The 19,734-nt window shown below is 37.5% G+C and overlaps 1 protein-coding gene across 1 annotated transcript in view; it reads right to left on the bottom strand.

The window, feature by feature from the left end:
* STK39 (serine/threonine kinase 39) overlaps positions 1 to 19,734 on the bottom strand; it is a 105,873-nt gene that overhangs the window by 54,136 nt on the left and 32,003 nt on the right. Inside the window, exons 6-10 of the mRNA XM_074910490.1 lie at positions 15,138 to 15,247; positions 14,942 to 15,043; positions 14,615 to 14,748; positions 11,167 to 11,215; positions 10,995 to 11,060 (exon numbers count right to left, since the gene is read on the bottom strand). Coding sequence (XP_074766591.1) covers positions 10,995 to 11,060; positions 11,167 to 11,215; positions 14,615 to 14,748; positions 14,942 to 15,043; positions 15,138 to 15,247 — 461 coding nt within the window. The remainder of the gene's footprint in view (positions 1 to 10,994; positions 11,061 to 11,166; positions 11,216 to 14,614; positions 14,749 to 14,941; positions 15,044 to 15,137; positions 15,248 to 19,734) is intronic.

The following is a 19,734-nucleotide window of genomic DNA, read 5'->3' on the forward strand; positions in this document are numbered from 1 at the left end:
TCTCTCAAAAAAAAAAACCCAGACCAGTTTTTTTCCACACAGATCTTAAGCCTGTAGAGCAATCAGATTGTATAATTTTTACCTTTAACCATCTTGCAAACCTTTCCTGAATGTTTCCTAAAATACAAAAGCAAATTTCAGTCACCACCCCTATGCATTTATTTGCATTCCAATGCAACGAAGGAAATCAGCATATTATCACACTTATCCAATCATGGCACAAGCCTTTTGCTTAAAACAGTTACACATTTAATCGCAGCTTAACACTTGAGGTAAAAAGCAAACCATGGAGAAGTCACTTTCCACAATATATATATACATCAGTCTTTCTGCATAAACATCATATATGCAGAAAGAACATCAGTCTTTCTGCATAACAACACCTACACTGTAATCGCCTTTTTGAAAAAAAATAAAAATCTGAAGTCCAAGACAGAGCATGAATTCTCACATGTATACACATTTTGTTCAAGAGCTGAGGCACTTCCTCAAGAGGCGGGTAGTTCCCATCCGGCCCAGTCTCACAGGTTATGTGAAATTTTTAATCCCCTTGCTGCTGGCTATTCTTAAATTCCCCTGAGTTCATTACAATGCAAAGTCTCATTTTTATTCTGATGCAAGCCACAAAAATTCTGCAACTCAGATGTGCTTTATGCAATTGGGGACCTTGTTTTTTCTCACCATGACTTATGTAGACTATTGTTATTAATGAGATGTGTCACTACCTTTCTAAAATAACACCTTGACATTTCTGCTTTATAGGACCAAAATGTGTCAAGATATCACAATAATTTGGTGTTAGCATCCCTTTCTCTTAAGCCACTCTGCATATTGCAAATATAATAATGGGAAAAAAACCCTTCCTTTTAGTCTTTCCCTGTTTTTCCTCCTACATGGAAAAGAAGTTAGACAGAACTTTAACTGTTTCATATTCAGGAACAGGGCAGGTTTGGGCTTTTTTGGTAACTTTTTTTTGTTCAGACGGCGTTTTTTGGTTTGGTTTTGGTTGGGGTTTTTTTGGTTGGTTGGGCTTTTTTCTTTTAAAAGTGCAGGCAAACCTAAGACACTGCTTTGACAGCAAGAATTTAATCTGGCATAGAAACTAGTTCTGGGATAACTGCAACTGGCCTTTCAGGACCAGACACTAATCTTAAACTCCCTTCTCAGAATAAAAATGGAGATGTGCAAGTCATCACTCAGGACACCATAAGCCCCTTCCCTTTGCAAGAACTGAGGAGGTTTGTTGCATTACACCTTTTGTGGTATGAAGAGATTCAAGTCCTCTACTTCACTGTCCACAACTACATGACACAGAAGCTTTCCAGGGGGAAAAAATTCATGTATGTAGAAAAGAACAGATAAGGCTGAACCCTGAAATTTTGCAAAAGTTACCTTTCATATTCCACATCAAATTAATTGCTATTGCTTCTCTACACTGTACAAGCATGCTTAGGTTTTGTCCAAATTGCTGACTGAAAGGACGCAAATGATTTACGGCTTTGCAGTTAATGAAAAATGTCTTTAGACATTTCTGGTATGTATATTCCCTATGTGAAACAACAGAAATTTTTGTGTGAAGAACACAGGGAAGCACTTAGGAGGCAAATACATTATTTGGTGTAGGCATCTCCCATGCCCTAAAGTCTCAGTCTGAAGGGTTTGAATTTCACTATTCCAAGGTGACCCCTTCTGTGGGAGGAGATGAGGTGTCATTAGCACTTCAGGTGGTATGTCCTGAGTCAGTAAAAACAAGAGCAGAGAATATTCTTGCATATATATGTTATCCCACTAGAAAGATCTAGGAACATCAAATCCTTCAACTCCTAGGCAACTGCAACTGAATTCTTCAATTCCAGGTCAAATGCAACTGGTGCCTGCAAAACATGGCAACACTAAGAGAAACCATTATCCCGTTTAAAATTTTGCATTAGAATAACAGCCAAAAATATTTCATTTACATCGAGTTCAATCTTTCATAAATCATATTTTTCTTCAAAAATTTAAACTGCACCTGTTAGAATTAAAATAAACATTCACAGCTATCCAGCACATCCTTCCAAAGCAGTTTATTTATTCTTTGTTCTGAAGTGTGCAATGTCATGTTTATAGGACATTTATAATTACCTTCAACGAAATAAGTCAATATAGAAAATCTGAGTCACTGATACAAACTTGCAAATACATGTTTCTTCCTTAATGCAGCACAAAGTATTGCAAAAACTGAAGAGGCACCAAAGTCAGACAAGAACTGGAAATACAGGAATCTTCACCATTCTTGTTTAAATTACCACTTCTACTCACTATTGGAATAAATTACACTGACAATTTAAAGTAAAGATATGCAAGATCATTATGTTTTCTTTCATGAAAGAGTACTGCATAAAGGAGACTGGTAATTCTGAACTGAATAGGACTTCTTCAGCTCTCTTTACAGGTTCTTGAAGAGCACCCTATTTTAAGGGATAACACAGCACAAGTCAACAAAAAACAGAAATCTGTTTAAAAAAAAAAATAAAACAAAAGACCATTTGCTTTAAGTATTTATGATGCTGGTTTGCTTTAATAGCCAGACAAACACAAACAGTATCATGCTCATGTGATAAGTGTGACATCTGAGGGCAGGGCCATCAATTCAGAAGACTGCCGTGAAATCTTGCCTACACTCAGTTTAGGAATGGAATGGCATGAGTGATCAGTGGGAGGAAAACAAAGCTATTAAAAGCTGAAGGGAGAGGGGAAGAGGGAAACATTTCTCCATCTCTAGAGGAAATGCTGAAAAATGGGTACAGATGTTCAGTGTGCCAACTCCCCACCTCCTTTCACTCTTTCATCGAGTCTTCTCTTCCTGGGATAATGCTGCTTAGAGACAGCAAAATGCAGCAACTCAAACTAGAGACATTATTTTGTCACCACATAAATAACTTGTAAACAAGTGCAGGTAATTCCCTGCACTCCTAATTTTATATATCTCTGGCCCAAAGTTTAAACCTGATTTTGATTTGAGAAACTGCAGTGTTTTGCAGAAATCCCAGTAACATGGCAAATGTGCGTTTACTAATTCACTATGATTTTTGGTTTTCAGATATTATCTCTGCATTTATTAGTTCCACTACATAAACTTTATTACTGAATGTTATTAAATGCAAATAATTCTTTAATTCACATTTTAACAATAGTTCTTTCAGGCATGAATGTGTACCTGTGCTGAGGAAAATGTTTTCAATTAATTGTGCAGAGGAGTTGCACTGTTTCTCAAAAGCCACACTTCACCTCAAAACCAAGGAATCTCAAATGGGCTATCAGGCATGACACACAGAGAGAGGCTTTTTTCTTTCTCTTCCCTGCCTGGCCCCCTCTGCCCCCAATTAAATTAAGGTGCTAAGGCCAAGAAGGTACCTGCAGGAATCAAAGGAAGCCAATCAGAAATACATAAAATTGGCAAAGTAACTTGATACTCTGAAAGATGAAGAAGAAAGATAACCTGGAGCTCTAAAGATTTGGATCTTTATCTTCCCAGGCTGCTAAGATTCGCAATGGTGAATCACTACTAAAAGTCTTTCTGTTTGAGGGATCACTGGATGCTCCTTTTATAATTAGCATCTTCCAGATCCACCATCCTTTTCTATCATCCAAGCTGTTTACTTAAAATGACCAGAAGGGAAAAGAAAGAAGGCAAATATAGACTCATGTAGAGCTTTCATTACCCAGTAATAGAAGACTTACTGTAAGGTGTGTATTCGGGGCTGCATCAAGAGAGAAGTGTGGCCAGCAGGTCAAGGGAGGGGATTCTCCCCCTCTACTCTGCTCTCACAAGACCCCATATGGAGCTCTGTGTCCAGTTCTGGGGCTCCCAACATAAGGACGTGGACCTGCTCAAGCAGGTCCAGAGGAGGCCACAAAGATGATCAGAGGGCTGGAGCACCTCCCCTGTGAGGACAGGCTGAGAGAGTTGGGGGTGTTCAGCCTGGAGAAGAGAAGGCTCCAGGGAGCGGCCTTCCAGGCCGCTTAAAGGGGGCTACATGAAAGATGGGAGGGACCCTTTATCAGGGAGTGTAGGGATAGGAAGAGGTAATGGTTTTAAACTGAAAGAGGGAAGATTTAGATGAGATATGAGGAAGAAATTCTTTACTGTGAGGGTGGTGAGGCCCAGGCACAGGTTGCCCAGAGAAGCTGTGGCTGCCCCCTCCCTGGCAGTGTTCAAGGCCAGGTTGGACGGGGCTTTGAGCAACCTGGGCTAGTGGAAGGTGTCCCTGCCCATGGCAGGGGGTTGGAACTAGATGATCTTGAAGGTCCCTTCCAACCCAAACCAGTCTATGATTCTATCATTTCACAGCCAGCAATATGGTTAATTGAAGATTATTTAGGAAAATAGTCTACTACTGCAGAATTCAAAGAAGAATTTACTATGATTTCGACTTACTTTCAATCTCAAAGCCTTGAAAATACCATTTCAAGGTGAAATTCTTATTTCTTCCCTTTTCTATTTTCTACAAGGTTTCCATCTATTCATGCACATAAGAAAAATTACTGTAATATACATCCTTAATTTCACACAGATTTTAGAGACCTAAGCGTATACAAAACATTTTAAAATAAATGCAATCAAAATGAAAATTTGAGTGCAGTTCTCAAAAAAGTTACATATGAACTATGAAAATAACAAACAGAAATCTGAAATTTTCATTAAATCCGTTTTTGTAAAACCCCAGTGCTGATATGTTAGTTAGATATCAAGAAACAGCATGCATTCAATCAGGCCATAACATTTAAAATCACTGACCTAGAGCTGCTCCTAAGTAAGCAATGCTCTCCCATCCTGGGTGACTTTACCGTTCAGGAAGGACTGAACCCTGCCCGCTGCACTGTGCGTTAGATTCAGCTGCCCTCTGCTGTCTAAGACCCACACAGCACAGCTGTGATGCACACATTTGTCATCCTGTTGATGTTTTTCCCCTTTCACTTCATATGCTATACAACTTTACGTTTGCCTGCAGATACATAGTTTGAATAATCTTGTGAAGCTGCTTTTCAGTGCTAAACAAAAACCAGACTCTGCATGCCAACTATTACTATTCCACTCCATCTTCCTATTTAAACAGGAAGCCTTAATCTACCTCAGAGTTTTCATAAAGCCAGAAAATTTTAATTTCTTGAGCCAAAAGCATTTCTCAGCTAAATTAATTTCCCCATAATGCCACAAGGCAGCAGAATCTCAAGCAGACCTGCTTGACCTGTATTTCCCTTGCAGTTCTCCCAACAAACTTCAAGAATATCACCAGTATCAAGCACAAGTGCGGGAGGGGAGGGCAAGTGCCAAAACAAATGGCAAGTGACTTTTTTTTGTGTTGTACATCCAAAAGCTTTACAAGGCCTAACTAGGAAAACTTACTTACTTTTCACTTTCTGCAGAGTGTTGGGCCCAGGCTTTTTTTTTTTTTTTTTTTTTCTTCCCTTCTGTCTAAAGATTTAACTTCTCCATGCAAAAGCAAAACTTGCCAACATAGCTATTCCATTAGTCTTTCAGCAAATGATAACAGATGGCAACACTGCTTCTGAGGCACCTTGCATTTACCAAATCCTCTTTGCAATTTGTCTCCCCGCATTATCTTCTTGACAAACTTTCAAAAAATGTACATAATCACAAGTAACACACACTTCCACATCCTCCCAGAACTCCTCATTACTTTTATGAACTAAGACAAGCAGAAAGGCTTCTTTTACCACCTTGCTAAAGAGACCACAAAGGAAACGCTGTGACACTGAGGTGACCCTAGCAAGCTAGCTGTGGCTGCCAGCACTGATAAAATACTGATTTGGCCTATAGACCGGGAACAGATTTAATAACAACTAATTCCACTGAGTCCCTTTCACTTAGAACACCGTTTCAAATCCAAGAGAGGCAATCTGGGTTTGGGTGTCATGCAAGTGAAGTGTTTGAGGCTTCACTTCTCAGAAGGCAAACAGGTAAAACCAGCACCTTCCTGCACATTCTCATCAGGAGACAGAAAACTAAAACATTAAAAACCAGAACAATGAAATAGAATTATCTTCTGGTTAGTTACAAGACTTACTTGCTGATCAAAGAATCTACCACCAGCATCATGCATGCCTGGACTTCCTTTATCCTGTCTTGAGTCTTTAACCAGGACTCCTTCAACAGCACCTTTAAGAATACACTACACTTGTATTTCACAGTAATGAAATCATCCCCCAGTACTGAAAGTTTCGAGAGCTTAGACTAATGCCAAATATTTAAAGCTACCGGTCTAATCAGAAAAGTTGTTTCATTATACACCAACCTCGTGTTAGTCCATGCTCTAGACATTTCTGAACAAGTCAACAGGTCACGAAAACAACATTAGCTAATGAGCAGATCAATGCTGTTACACGAGACAGTGACTCATTCGCTGCACTAATGAATTCTGAAATTGAACCACGATAGCCCATGAACTGGAAAGCACTATCCAGTATGGAAAGCATTATTTTTTAATGATCAAGATGAATCATGTGTGAACTTTTAAACCCTGCCAAAACAAGTAATAAAAGTTACTGTAGAGATGCTTATGGCCATCCAAAGTACAAGAGACACTCAACTGAGTCAACTATTCCATAGTTTGTTTTAAAGCTCATCTATTCTGTACTAGATTAGCTCCATTTGAGAGGGCTGAAGTGACAATGAAGTTCCTTGTATCTTATGGTACTGCACTTAAGTACACCTGGCAGAAATGCTGACGGCAATCTTTTTCTTTATCTGAAATGTTAAAACAAAGCTGATGCAACTGCATGTTTCTGCCCCTTAAAACACCTTGCACTTCTATTACCCTGTAATGCAGGTGCTACTTTCTGATTATGTGAATTTTTGTCAAATTTACATTTTATGGAAAAAGTGTTTTCATTAATTTTTACTTGGAACAACCTCTTGAAAATAAACAAAAGACCCAACATGGTCTGAATGCCAATTTCTCCTTTATTTTTTCTAGTAGTATCCAGCAGTATAAAAACAGTTGCACTATTTTTTTCATTTGTAGCAGTGTTCTAGATAAACTGAACAATTAATCCTCTGCAATAGAGGGGCCTCCCACACACAAAGTCTTGCCAAATACATACTTAATAGTTCAGCTGCTGTTTTCCAGAAAGTGTTCCAGTATAGCATCTGTCCCTCCTCTTTATACATCACCATAATGAAATAAACATTTCTTAAAATGTAAAGAATCATAGCAACGAATATACATTTTTATAAATGGTCTGAGCTCAAACTAATGTTGCTCTCTGCTTTTCAGAAGGTCTGGAGTCCAGCTGCATTAATATCCATCACTGGTGAGGTGTATTTTTATCAGATTAAATCCATTATTGAAACAAGGAAATGTTACATATGTATGTCTTGCTGAGGGCCGCTGTTAGAGGTGTCCAAGAAATTTAGGATCTAATGATATTTTCCTCAGTAAATGCAGGGGATTGTTAATTTCTTCTATAGGGTAACATGATGGTTTCCCTAAATTAGCTGTACTACAGAGGTAGAATTCCAACCCATCAGTAAGGGAATTTTTACTAAAGGCTTAATAAAAACTGGTATCACTCTCATTAATCATCTCTTTACACTGTCACAGGTTTTTCCCAGTAACTTACAACTCTAAGCTCTAAAGAGCTTCTATTAACAGTGGAGAGCAATACCACCTTCCCAAAAATAGAATTCAAGCCCAATTATTACTCAGATTTATTTTTTTTTCTTTTTTTTACAAGCAGCACTTCAGACAGCAATAAAATTAAATGCAGATATGTGTTTTTCCCTGTTCACTTCGTAGAAGTGGCAGTCATGCAGGAGATTTTCAAAATTAAAGAAAACAGGATTATAAAACCACAAAATTGACCCAGGGCCTTTGGGCATACAGAATACTTACAGTTATAATTAATTTTTTCATGTGACAAGATTGCAAAACTGACTGTGGAACTGGAAGCTGTTTCCAATTTCCTCTATTCCAATATAGCAATTCTAATCACAAACGAAATGACTTAGCATTCAGTTCAAAATTAAAACTACTTCGACAAGTGTTAATAAGTAGCGTATCTAAACTCTTGCTAAGCTCTTGTATAACACGGGTGTACACAGACCTCATCCAAGCAGAACAGGGCAGGCTGCTCTACCATCATACCACCTAACAAGGCAGAGGCTGCAAAAGGGCTTCCACATTTCTATCAATGACAAAAGTACAGTCTCAGAGCACATCCCTGCTTACCATGCCACACTGAGCTTGGACCATTCACCACAGCTTTTTTTCCAGTTCTTCCTGACACCAGAAATACTCTCACAAATGAGAGGTCACATTAATGAAACCCAGAATTGCCAGGAAGAAGTTGCATGGTGTAACGCTGATTACTGCGGATCAGTACCAGTATATATTTAAGCAGGTTCTGCACAGGAAGAGGCAAGACCTGTTCCTACTGGGCAAGTCAATTCCAGAAGTGTTTCAGGTTATCTTTAACTACTAGGGTAGGGTCAAGAAGAAGGGCATAATTTCAGATTAGTAGAATTGAAAACAAATAAAGAAACACTGGGACAGTGAAAACACATGCAAAGATGTAGTTTGTAAATCTGATGTTAAACAGTATTTTAAACACACAATGTAGGTGTGTTGTTTAATTATCAAATTGGGTTTTAAAACAGGACACAACTTCACAGGATCAAACGTTTTCCTCACACATACACGACCAGGTGAACCTGCTTTCAGGATTTCACAAACAGACCTGAACTCATATTTAGTCAAAATAGCTGCCAGGTATAAGCTATAAAGGCAGAAGCAAAACATGAGAACACTATGTAAAGAGAAAATAATTTAAAGTTAAAACTAAACTAAGGCTAGAGCTTTGAGCAACAAGGCACAGTAATTATACATGTGGTATATGCAAGAAAAATTAAATTACTGCAGGACAGATTGGACATCTGTGCTAGCAGCGGTGTTACAGATCATTAGTTATAGGCATTTCACACCAAGTGCTCCAGAAGATAATTTAAGCAGTGATGACACCAGCTCCTTCCCATCTGTTGCTCTAGTGACATTCTTTTTTTCCATTACAGGAGTTACTTCTTCCAAGAGTGACCTCTTAGACATTTTATATGTTCGTGTTTGAGCAACCAAACTCTACTCACACAAGCTTTTTTAAATGAAAACCCAGTTTTAATATTAAAATACATTTATATTTTATGGTATCTTAAAACAACAGCTACATGCAAAGTTGTAACAAGCGAATTAAATTTTAAATCCCTAATGAATTTTAATATTGTGTCCTTTTAAAAGATAAATAATTTAGCATCTTCACTAGCTAAAGCCTCATTATTTTTTCCATTTATGCTGTAATTAAAAGGCCTATTGTCTCTAGCACTGTACAGCTTTAGATTTGTTAAGTATCACTCATCTTCCAAATTATAAAGAATTGTCTAAAAAGTCATTCAGAAAACTATTTTTGATGGTGTATAGAAGGCTACCCTGAATTTATTTTGCAATTCCAGATGCTAAATTATTAAAGAAATAAGTATATGTACATGTATATATGAGTTAACATGCAGTACCTAAAGCTGACCCGAGGACACAGCTGGGAGCCTAATCTCATGAGGCACCTGCTTTCTCAGAACCGAGCTGGTACTGGAACATGTCTAAATTACTCCTCTATGGCCCAAGATGTGAAACGGAAAACAAACGACTAAGTCTCCGCCCTGCATTGGATATTTTTTTTATGTGGGCATTGCTGCCACCACATGGCCAAATAACTGAATGACTCCTACCTTTCCTCTGCACCTTGCAGATGCTGCTAACCTGCTCAGCACACTACCCCTTCTACAAGCCCTTTCATTTCAGCTTTTTACTCCAACCCCTCCCAAAGCCCTATCATTGCCACCGATTTCCCAAATTACTTCCATCTAAAAGAAGATTAGAAGGAACTTAAAGAATTCAGATCTTGTGGACAGTCTCTTCCAAGTATAAAGTCACCAGCTGTAGGAACATTTCAGCAGCCAAACAGATACTCACAAAGACAACAGAAAATCTTACAAGTGCCAGTCCAGGTAACTGAAGTCTAACTGATGTGCTACTAAAGGCTGAAACAATTCCTTTCCTCAAGCATGTTCCCCAAAACATCCTCCTAGAAAGCCTGCTTTCAGAAAGCTGGGCACAGCACACTACCCTGACACCTGCAGAGGCTCAGCAATCTCCAAGCAGGTTCCTCATATTCAAGAGACATGGTGAGTTAAGTCACCACAGAAAGGGAGTTACACGATTTCTCACACACAATAAGCAGGAGTCTACATTCATTTCTGTTTACTAGCTCTTGTGAACAATAACTTGCTTCATACTTAAGTTTTAAAATGCTTGCCTGTTAAGCCTATTAAGAATTATTATTTTTTTTTAGTTCTGCCGCACATCACCTGGTAAGCTCATTACCCAAGTGCCAAAGACACCACAGAAACACGAGCATAGGCCACAGCTGTGGGTTTATCACCTGTGGGATAAGGCTCCACTGGTCTGAATAACTCGGCAGCACTCTTGCAGTTTGAACCCAACTTCCATACATTTGGACATCACATTTGAAATAATCCAGAGAACCGGATAGTCCTCAATAAATACCATTTATAGCATCTTCACCTTTTCTCGAGGTGATCAATGAAGATATGAATCTTGCGGTTTATGAGCCTATATGCTCGCAGGTCACTTTTTATTGGCACAACCATTTCACCTGTAGCTTTCTAAAAAAGGAGTGGGAAAAAACTGTATTATGTATGATGACAAATACCATATATCATTTTGGCAAAACCAGAAAGGAAGTCAAAATGCCCCAGGGCTTCCTGGAGAAAGACAGGCTTCAGAAACCATTTATTCAACAGTCACTGTCTTTGAAGGGCTGCATAAGAGAGTGGCTTAGACAGCCAGCTAAAATATAAGGCAACTGAACAGTCCCTGCTTTCTCTTGCATGCCAGTCAGGAAAAAGATCGGAATACACTCACCTTTTTTGCTCTTTGTGCTATATTAGGCGTTCTAGTGAGAAGCTTTTCAATCAGGTATTCTCTATTCTGCAAAACCAACGTTTGGTAAGTTAAAAATCAATACAAGGAAAGAAGAAATTTCATGTAGATTTTAAGGCAGAGCAAAATTTACTCATAGGGTTAAACGTTTTACCTTGGCTTTCTGGAAAAATTTGCATTTTAAAAGTTCTGCTGCTGTGGGCCTGAAAGATCAATAATAAATTAGAACAGAAAACAAAGATCCCCTCTCAGTGAATACAGTACAAGACGTTAGTTAAATGGTACGTCTCTAATACTTTTTGAATTAGTACTGTATGAATGGGGAATGAATGATAATAGCTACGGAATTAATTCACACGTACTCACTTACCACACATGAAAAAATTAAGCCTCTCTACAGCAAAAATACAAAAAAAAAAAAAAAAAAAAAAAAAAAGAAAAAAATCAGTCTCTAAGTTGCCAATTTCCCTCCCCCCCTTTTTCTTTCAACACAAATGCATTTTACCCTTAAAATAAACAGCAAAAAGAGTCAGGTATCATGTTCTTTCCCAAGTGACTCTATCAATGCAACTGAACTTTGCTCCACAGCAATAAAAGAATAATTACAGTTTCCAAACAGTAGCATCAATACCTGCTACCGGCATTCTTTTACTTCACTGATGTCAGCAGGTGTTCACAAGAGATTATAGTGACACTATTAACATGACGCATAAACCAAAAACAGAGTCATCAGGAGCATCTTGCAACCAAATGGACAAATAAAAATCAAAGCAACAGTTGTGAGGTCAAAACCTAGACATTTCACTTTTACTTGCAGTTCTGTTCAAGTCTCCTTCTTCTGATCATCATCAAGTTTCTATTTTTGATGTTTTCAACAGACAATCACAATCTCACAGCTACTGAAGTGATTCCAACAGCAGGTTTGTCTCCCCTAGCTTTAGGGATCTAAAAAGCTACTTATCTAGCCAAAGCCAGACTCTGGTACTGAAGCAGACTCTGGAAAAAAGGCAAGGCATCTCCTGGGATGAAATAAAATCCTCCAGGTTCTTTTCATCCTTTCCATTATGAGCCCATACCACTATCCAAGACTAATTCTGACATGGCTAAATTTATGGAAGCCATATCTCCAAGATTCAGCATTTCTACATGAACAGAAGCAACATCTGCTATAGTTTTCCATCTGAATTAAAGCAAGAGATTGAATATAGCACAAACTAGATAAGACAGTGGAAAGCTTCAATTTGGAAAATTTCAATCTAAAAAAAAAACCCAACCCAAATCCAAACTAGTTCATTTCTCTGAGGACACATTTGAAGAGTAAGTGAAGAAAAGAGGAGTAGTAAGTAGTGTGTATGCACGTATCAGTTCACTCCCACTAGAAATAATGAAACAACTCCTGACATCAACAAAAAGCATCCAATTTAGACACAGACAGTAATTCCACAGAGCACTTATTTTTCTTCCCCTCCATAGCACCAAGCTCTACAATAAAGGAGTTATTATTAGTGGTACTGTAGACGCCACTAGGCTTAACAGTAGTTCACACATAAACCTTGGATGAGCAAAAAGGAAGGGGAACATTTTAAAATAAATAAATAAATAAATAGAATTAATTTCTGTGTCAAAGCTTTAAATTTCTACCTCAAATTACCTCTTAACTTTAAGACAAGTTTCAGTGATCCAGTACCATCACATCTCATAACAGGGATATGCACAGTTAAAAGCTACATTATTAGTAAAGTTTTATCCAAACTAGTGTTCTCCATTCCTCTACCATTAATTATGCCAGACACTTCTGAACTGGTCTGGACATGTTTTCTGGGCCTGTTTTCCACACAGGCTGTGGCAGTGAATTGCAGTTGCGGGCTGTAAGCAGCATCCTTGACACTGGGGAGAAAGAGAAACACCCACACACAGATTCCCAAAAGAAAAACATCACGGTCTGAGACAACAACAGTGCAATGCCAGTCCAAAAATTTGCCACAAAGAGCAGGCACTTCTCCCCCAACTGACATGATAACTATGGAGGCATCTCTGTGCAAAATTAAATCCTGGCTTGGGAGACACATAAAAAAATAGTGATGACCCCACAACATACGGACACCTGCACCTCAGTTCGAGTAACCGGCCCACAGATCTAATCACCTATCTGCTGGTCTAATTATTCAATTTAAGGCAATTCTGAGCATGAAGATATTGCACATGTTTGAATATCAGTGCAATAAATTAGATAATTTGTCTAAACACTAATGTTTCAACATGGATGTCATAACTACAGATCGGGTAATGGCATTATGTATTCAAGGAGAGAAGGAAAACCATTTTAATTATTCACTTCTCATGTTTTCACATCAATTTAATCTTGCCTTGAAAATTGACACTGGAAACTAAAAAGAAGACTGATTATCCAGAACACATTGCATTTTTATCTGTAAGCAGCTGTACTGCAGTACTAAGCTTAAAGAAAGCATCAGGACTTGCTACCAAGACCTTCAACTATAAGGGGTTTGGGAATCTGAAAACAGCATGCAAGTGATCCTTCAGTGAAAAAAAAAGAATTTGAAAGACTTCAAGAATAAAGATGTTGCCACATAATCTTTTTTCATAATTATACTTTTCTCTAGTATTGCTGCTGTCACTTTTTTGACTTGACTCCCTACAACATGTCCTATCCTGGACATGAGCTAGCGTAACATCAGTGAAAAGTACACACCATAAAAGACCCACACAGCACTCAACCAGGATTGCTCTCTCAGAACAATCTTTTTTCCTAGAAATATCAGATCTGAAACTCTTTAAAAAAGTGATATATTAAGTACCCTTAAGAAACAATGTCAATTAGAATGCGCTTTCTCCAACTCTTCAGAAAAAGAAACCTACAAAAATGGGTCTGCATAAAAATGAATAAAGGATAAATAAATTAATCGTTCTGAACTTGGGAGCTCAGCAATAGTCTTGAAAAAGATGTTAACCATTTTCATCACCTTGGCTATCCCATTCACAAAACATAGCAAGAAAGAACAAACTACAAAGATACTATGACATTCAATTGCCTTCGTAAGTATGAGGAAAACTCTGAACAAGCTTGGAGCACCTAACTTTAGAGTAAAAAATAAATACCTAATAAGTAATTTTCTCTGGAAATATCCAAGTTAAAGGTAAGCTTATGTCACAAAATGAGAAAGATTAACACAAAATTATTTATGTATTTTTAATTTATTTTAAAGGCCAAGATACTGATATATTTGGTTACCAACAGTTCTGTCTGATCAATCTGAAAAGTCTTGTTAGACTTATGCACAATATCAAGATTTGTAACTTGCCTCAGATGAGAAATTAAGATGTAAAGCAAGGCCTTTTGTTTGATCAGAGTTTAATTCAACAGTATTTTTAAGTATAAATAAATTAGGTTAACAACCCTGAAGAACAAAACTTCTGTGACAATTAAGCAGCAATTTCTTCTCCCCAGATGAAGATGACAGAAAGCTGCTATTTACAAAATTCAAATCATACACCTAAAAATCATGTTTAAACAGCAGAACTTTAAGCAGTCTGTGTATTTTAAAAAATCAATTTCACTGCACATAGCAATAATGACCTACCTTTTGGAAGGATCTTTTTGAAGGCATAATGAAATTAGTTTTCTAAAGGATTTGCCATACTTTTTCATCATCTCCTTGTCCTCTACACCTGTCTCTAAAGTAGGAGGGTCATTTTGAAGCGTCAGCATTAGCACCTGCAGTAAACCCAAAAAAGAGGTAGTGTAAGCAAAATCAGTTCAAAACATGTAGAAATTAAAGAGAGTAAATATTCCACAGAATAAATATATTTAGGTATCTTGAGTTGCTATTGAAACTGAAGTCATGCTAACTATCTAGCAGCATTAATAATATAGTTAATAGCATTAAGTAATATAAAGAGATTGTTACTTTCATAGGAGGGTATTTGTGATAAGGTGCTGCTCCAGTTGCTAACTCAATGGCTGTTATCCCAAAACTCCACATATCGGCCTTGAAGTCATAACCTCGCACCTGGAATAGAACCAGAAAGGAAAAACAAGGTGGTGATGCCTGAAGTTCCAAAAATCAAAGACGGAAAATATTACTTTATTAACATTAGGAATACCTGCTCCATTACTTCAGGGGCCATCCAACATGGAGTACCAACAAATGTTTTCCTTACTTTGTTACGAGTAACATCACCTCCTGTTGCTAAAAATGCACTAACACCAAAATCTGGGAAGAAGGGGAAAAAAAAAAAAAAAAAAAGGCAAAATCTGTTAAACTACCAATAACAAAGCAGAAGTTTTACATTTTAGAAATTAAATCAGTTCATAAAACTCTACTTATAGAAACTCCCCATTGCAGAGCTTACCTCTGCTTCATGACACACTGTTCTTGAAATGCTATGGAATAGATAGTATAGTTTTATCTTGGACATCTGCACTAGGACACCCTGAAGTTTAACTCCTTGGTATGTGTCTTCCTGAACAAGGTTACAAAGGACTCCAGTATGTCTGTCACTTAAGGTTTTCAAACATGCCCTCTGAGCCAAGGTTTGAAAGGTTTGCATCTACTGTTGTTCAAAGATAAGGAGCTACTTCCACATGTATAGCTACTAAATATGAATGTAATTTGAACAAGGGAATACAATATACAATTTAAATACTTACGGATACTGGACAAATCAAAGATAATCAGCAAAGTGACCAACAATATATATTTAATAGTAGACCCTGCCATGAATAGTTTTTTCCAAATTACAGAGTAGCAAAAAAACAGTGTTCTGTTAACCTGTTACTATGTCACTGACAGCTGTATAGGAGAGGTATGGGATAAATGGAAGAAAGAACAACAGATTACCAACATATGGAGAAATACTGTAATTTTGAATAAAGAGTATTTTAGACTGTGCTATTTACAATCCAGGTATATTAAAATCAAGTGGTTTACTACAGACCTACTGCAATTTTTATTTTCCTATTGTTTTCCTATCGTATCCCGATGTTAACGTTGGGGGAAAAAAAAAAATATCGGTAACTACAGAAGATGTAGTTTTACCATTACTTTCCACTAAACAACTTAAGCATGACAGACTCAAATTCTGGACCTCTTCTATGTCACTAAAATACACAGAAATACAGTAGACAAGTAAGAATCAAGCTTCAAGCAATATTCTTTAATTTTCCCTGCAGCTTGCCTGATTAATAAAAAACCTTCCCCCCCCCCCCCCCCTAATCTCTAAGTTATAGAATAGAGAGGGTTTGTTTGCATTTCTGAAAAGCATGAACAGCCTCAGACACACCTGCTTCTAAGTTTTTAATGTCCTAAAAATCAATGCTGGTATTAGTGAGTTTTCTGAAGAGGAACTATTGCATATAAGGAGAGGCTGAATAGGCAGAAATGAAAAATAATTAAATAAATGCATAAATAAAAGAAAGATATGGAAAATAACTTAAGTCCTTTCTGTATCAAAGATAAATAGTTTGTATTGGACAATTGTTTACAGTTCCTTTCAGGAACTGAGATACAGAGATAAAACCCAGACTTAACCTTTGCTCCCCTACTGCTATTTTTCCCTATTAGCATAACATTTAATTTTTAAAAGGACAACAAGCAACAAATATAAATGGGTGAGGGAGGACAATGAAAAAAAAAAAAAAAAAAATCAAAAAACTAAGTAAAATCTCTTCTTGCCAAAGCTTCAGAATGAAATATGGCAACACCTCACTAAGAGAGATGTGGTAAGTATTTAATTAAGGCACATGAACATTTCATTATAATACTAGTCAGACACTGTTGTATGTTTACAGACAGAAAGAGCACTTTGATAGCCACTCAATAAAAACAAGACATTAATTTCCTATCCCAGATGTAGGTTTTACAAATACTAGTTAAGAAAAGACACGACCTACAGTGGCAAGCTTTCTATCACAGAGGAGACAAGTATTCTTGAGAACAAGTTAGATAAAGAGGAAAGGGAAATGCTTTCCAAGGAAAAAGCTGAACAATTCAACAGTGTTAGGCACTAAAAGTCATAGCTAATACCAAAGAAAAGAATTATTTAATCAAAAGCCCAGATTTAACTGTATTAATAAAGCATTCTGAAATTAAAGGAAAAATAGCTGCCCAAATAAACACAGCCTACAAATCACTTATTCCCTAACATATTTTTTACCTCATCCAAGGCTGGGCACTTGGCCAAGACTGAGCCAAGGCCAACATCCCAAGTTAGTGTCAGGCATAGGGCTGGGACAAAGTCTATGGCCTCCAAGGGAGCTGGGCTGCAAGGACCCCAACTAAGGAAAGGCACAGGCTGCAAAAACATTTCTTCCCTACTTTTCTTACCTTGACAGTGGCTGTAGACTTTAGCCTAAGGCTCGGTCAAGGCCATGTGTAGGGCTACAGTTAAGACTGAAAAAGAAATAAAGCAGCAAGCTCCTGTGAGAATGGGGCTAGCCAAGGAAATCTTGGGCTGCCAAACAACTGTCCCTGATAAAGCTTTCTCCTCCATGTGGCTTGACATAAGCTCTGCCCATTTTTAACCAGATCTTCTCCAAACATTTCTGTGGGTATGGATTACCACAGAAGTGAACACGCCGAGAACCACTGGTGCAACAGGTAAGTTCACACAGCCACCTATGCACAAAACCAAAGAGCCAGATCTTCTGCCTAGACTCCTCAATGCATGTTCTTTTCCTGAAACTTTTATTTAAACTGTCATTTCTTGTATGGACTAAATGCATCATACAGCCCAACATTCAACACTTCCACCAATTTCTGTATGACTGCTCTTTGCAATATGCTACCTGCCTTATCTCACATATCTGTTCCTTTACTGGTTTCTTTGATATTTTGACCTTCGCCAATCAATTCAGACATAGAAGGCTGAAACTCTGATGAAGTACCAATCATCATGTTTGTCCAAAGCCCCAGATGTTACAATCCTAATAGTTTTAAGAATGTTTGGAGCTGAGGAACAGCAGTGACTATTTAAGACCATATTTGTAAGTCCAAAGTTTCCTGCTCTGTTAAAAATAAGTTTCCACTTACACTTTCCAATACAAAAGAGATATGTATTTTCCTCTTTCCCACCAAAGACTGAGCAGATTCTCTGTGCAGAACCTCCAAGGTCCATAATCAGAGCTCTTTGTAGAGCTATCCTAATTCTTTGAAGAAACTACACTCTTCTATATCTGCACAAAATCTTTTCTCAGAGAAACACTGGCTCATTTGTGAGCCACAGCCCCTTAGAACCCAGAAATGCTAATGGACAATTGTGTCCTCAAATATTACACCTGATATATATTAGCAGTGTGTGCTATGGATACATCTTTTCATTATAGAAGCTTGGGGTGCAGAAGACCAAGGAGTCAAAGGAATCTCTTCTAACAAATGAAAAGAAGCAAAATGATCAGTTATCTGTTCTCCAAAGATGAAAGGAGATTTTACTGTGTCAAGGCAAAAAGATGTAAAAAGGATGAATTCCAGCCTCTCTGACATTCAAAATAAACTCTTGTTAATATGCAATGTTCAGCTGTCCAACCAGAACAGACACACACCAACGTTTGACACTGCTGTACTTTTCACCTGAAGATCAGAAATAACCTGGTATTGAAATAATGTATCATGGAAAGACACTTTCCACATATCTATTCAGCCACTGAACTTCCTCAGTCCCACATGCACTGAATAACCTAGCAGCACAATCAAAGCCTTACTCACTAAGATGCCTACAGCAAAAAGGAGGAAAAGGTCAAGAAATCAAGCCCTGGAGTTGACCTAGAAAAACATAATTAAGGGTGTTGTTTGAATGTTACCTGATTACTGGCAGAATAGATTTGATTACGTGTGAAAGTAATAATCTAAAGTCAACAGATTTATTTCAGATGGTTCATGAGATTTATTTTTCAACTTTTTATTTATTAGTATTTTTAATTAAGTTGGTTGGCTAGACATCTACTCCTTTACAATATAAAAAGATCTAAAAAATATTTGAACAACACAGACCTAGAATCTCAGTAGGTACCTCAAGCCCTATACAAAATGAAGACAACTGTAGGGTATAATCAAGTGAATAAATAAATATTAAGTATCTTATTAAAATTCAAGTCTGTAAAATTGACTATCTATTTAAAAAGTCTTGAAGTCAAAACAGAATTGCTCCAATTACTAGATGGTTCACCTGCCAGCCAGTCTACTCCCATCCAGTTTCACAGACTTCAGACACTGGCATATTAAAGCCTTCAAAATATACATCTAAACAGTACTCTGAAAGCATTGTTTATATAAAAAAGAACTTCTGGCTATAGCCATTTTTATTACTGAGGGCTACTAAACACAAAGCTTTCATCACTTGACCACCAGCTATAAACTGAAAGGCCTGGAAGTATGCTGGGAGGTGGGGGGAGGTATCTCCACCTGCTCACTCTATTTTCCAGATACTTGATACTATCTTGAGAGATGGTATATGATGTCTTGTTCAGTACTTAAGCTCTTACAAAGACCAAATAATTTGATTCTTACACACTACCACTCAGGAAACATATAGATACATTCAGAGAGTATTTAAGATGTTAAACTGTTTCCAACAAATACCATTGCAAGACAAATGGCAGAAATGCCAAAAATAATTCTCAGTGAGATGTATCTCATGCATCTCAGTGACTAGTTAAGTTATACCCAAGGTCCTCATGAAGGGCAGCACATACAGATTTTTGAAT

This window comes from Athene noctua, chromosome 7, assembly GCF_965140245.1.
Source record: "Athene noctua chromosome 7, bAthNoc1.hap1.1, whole genome shotgun sequence".
In the NCBI taxonomy this organism is placed as follows: Eukaryota; Metazoa; Chordata; class Aves; order Strigiformes; family Strigidae; genus Athene; species Athene noctua.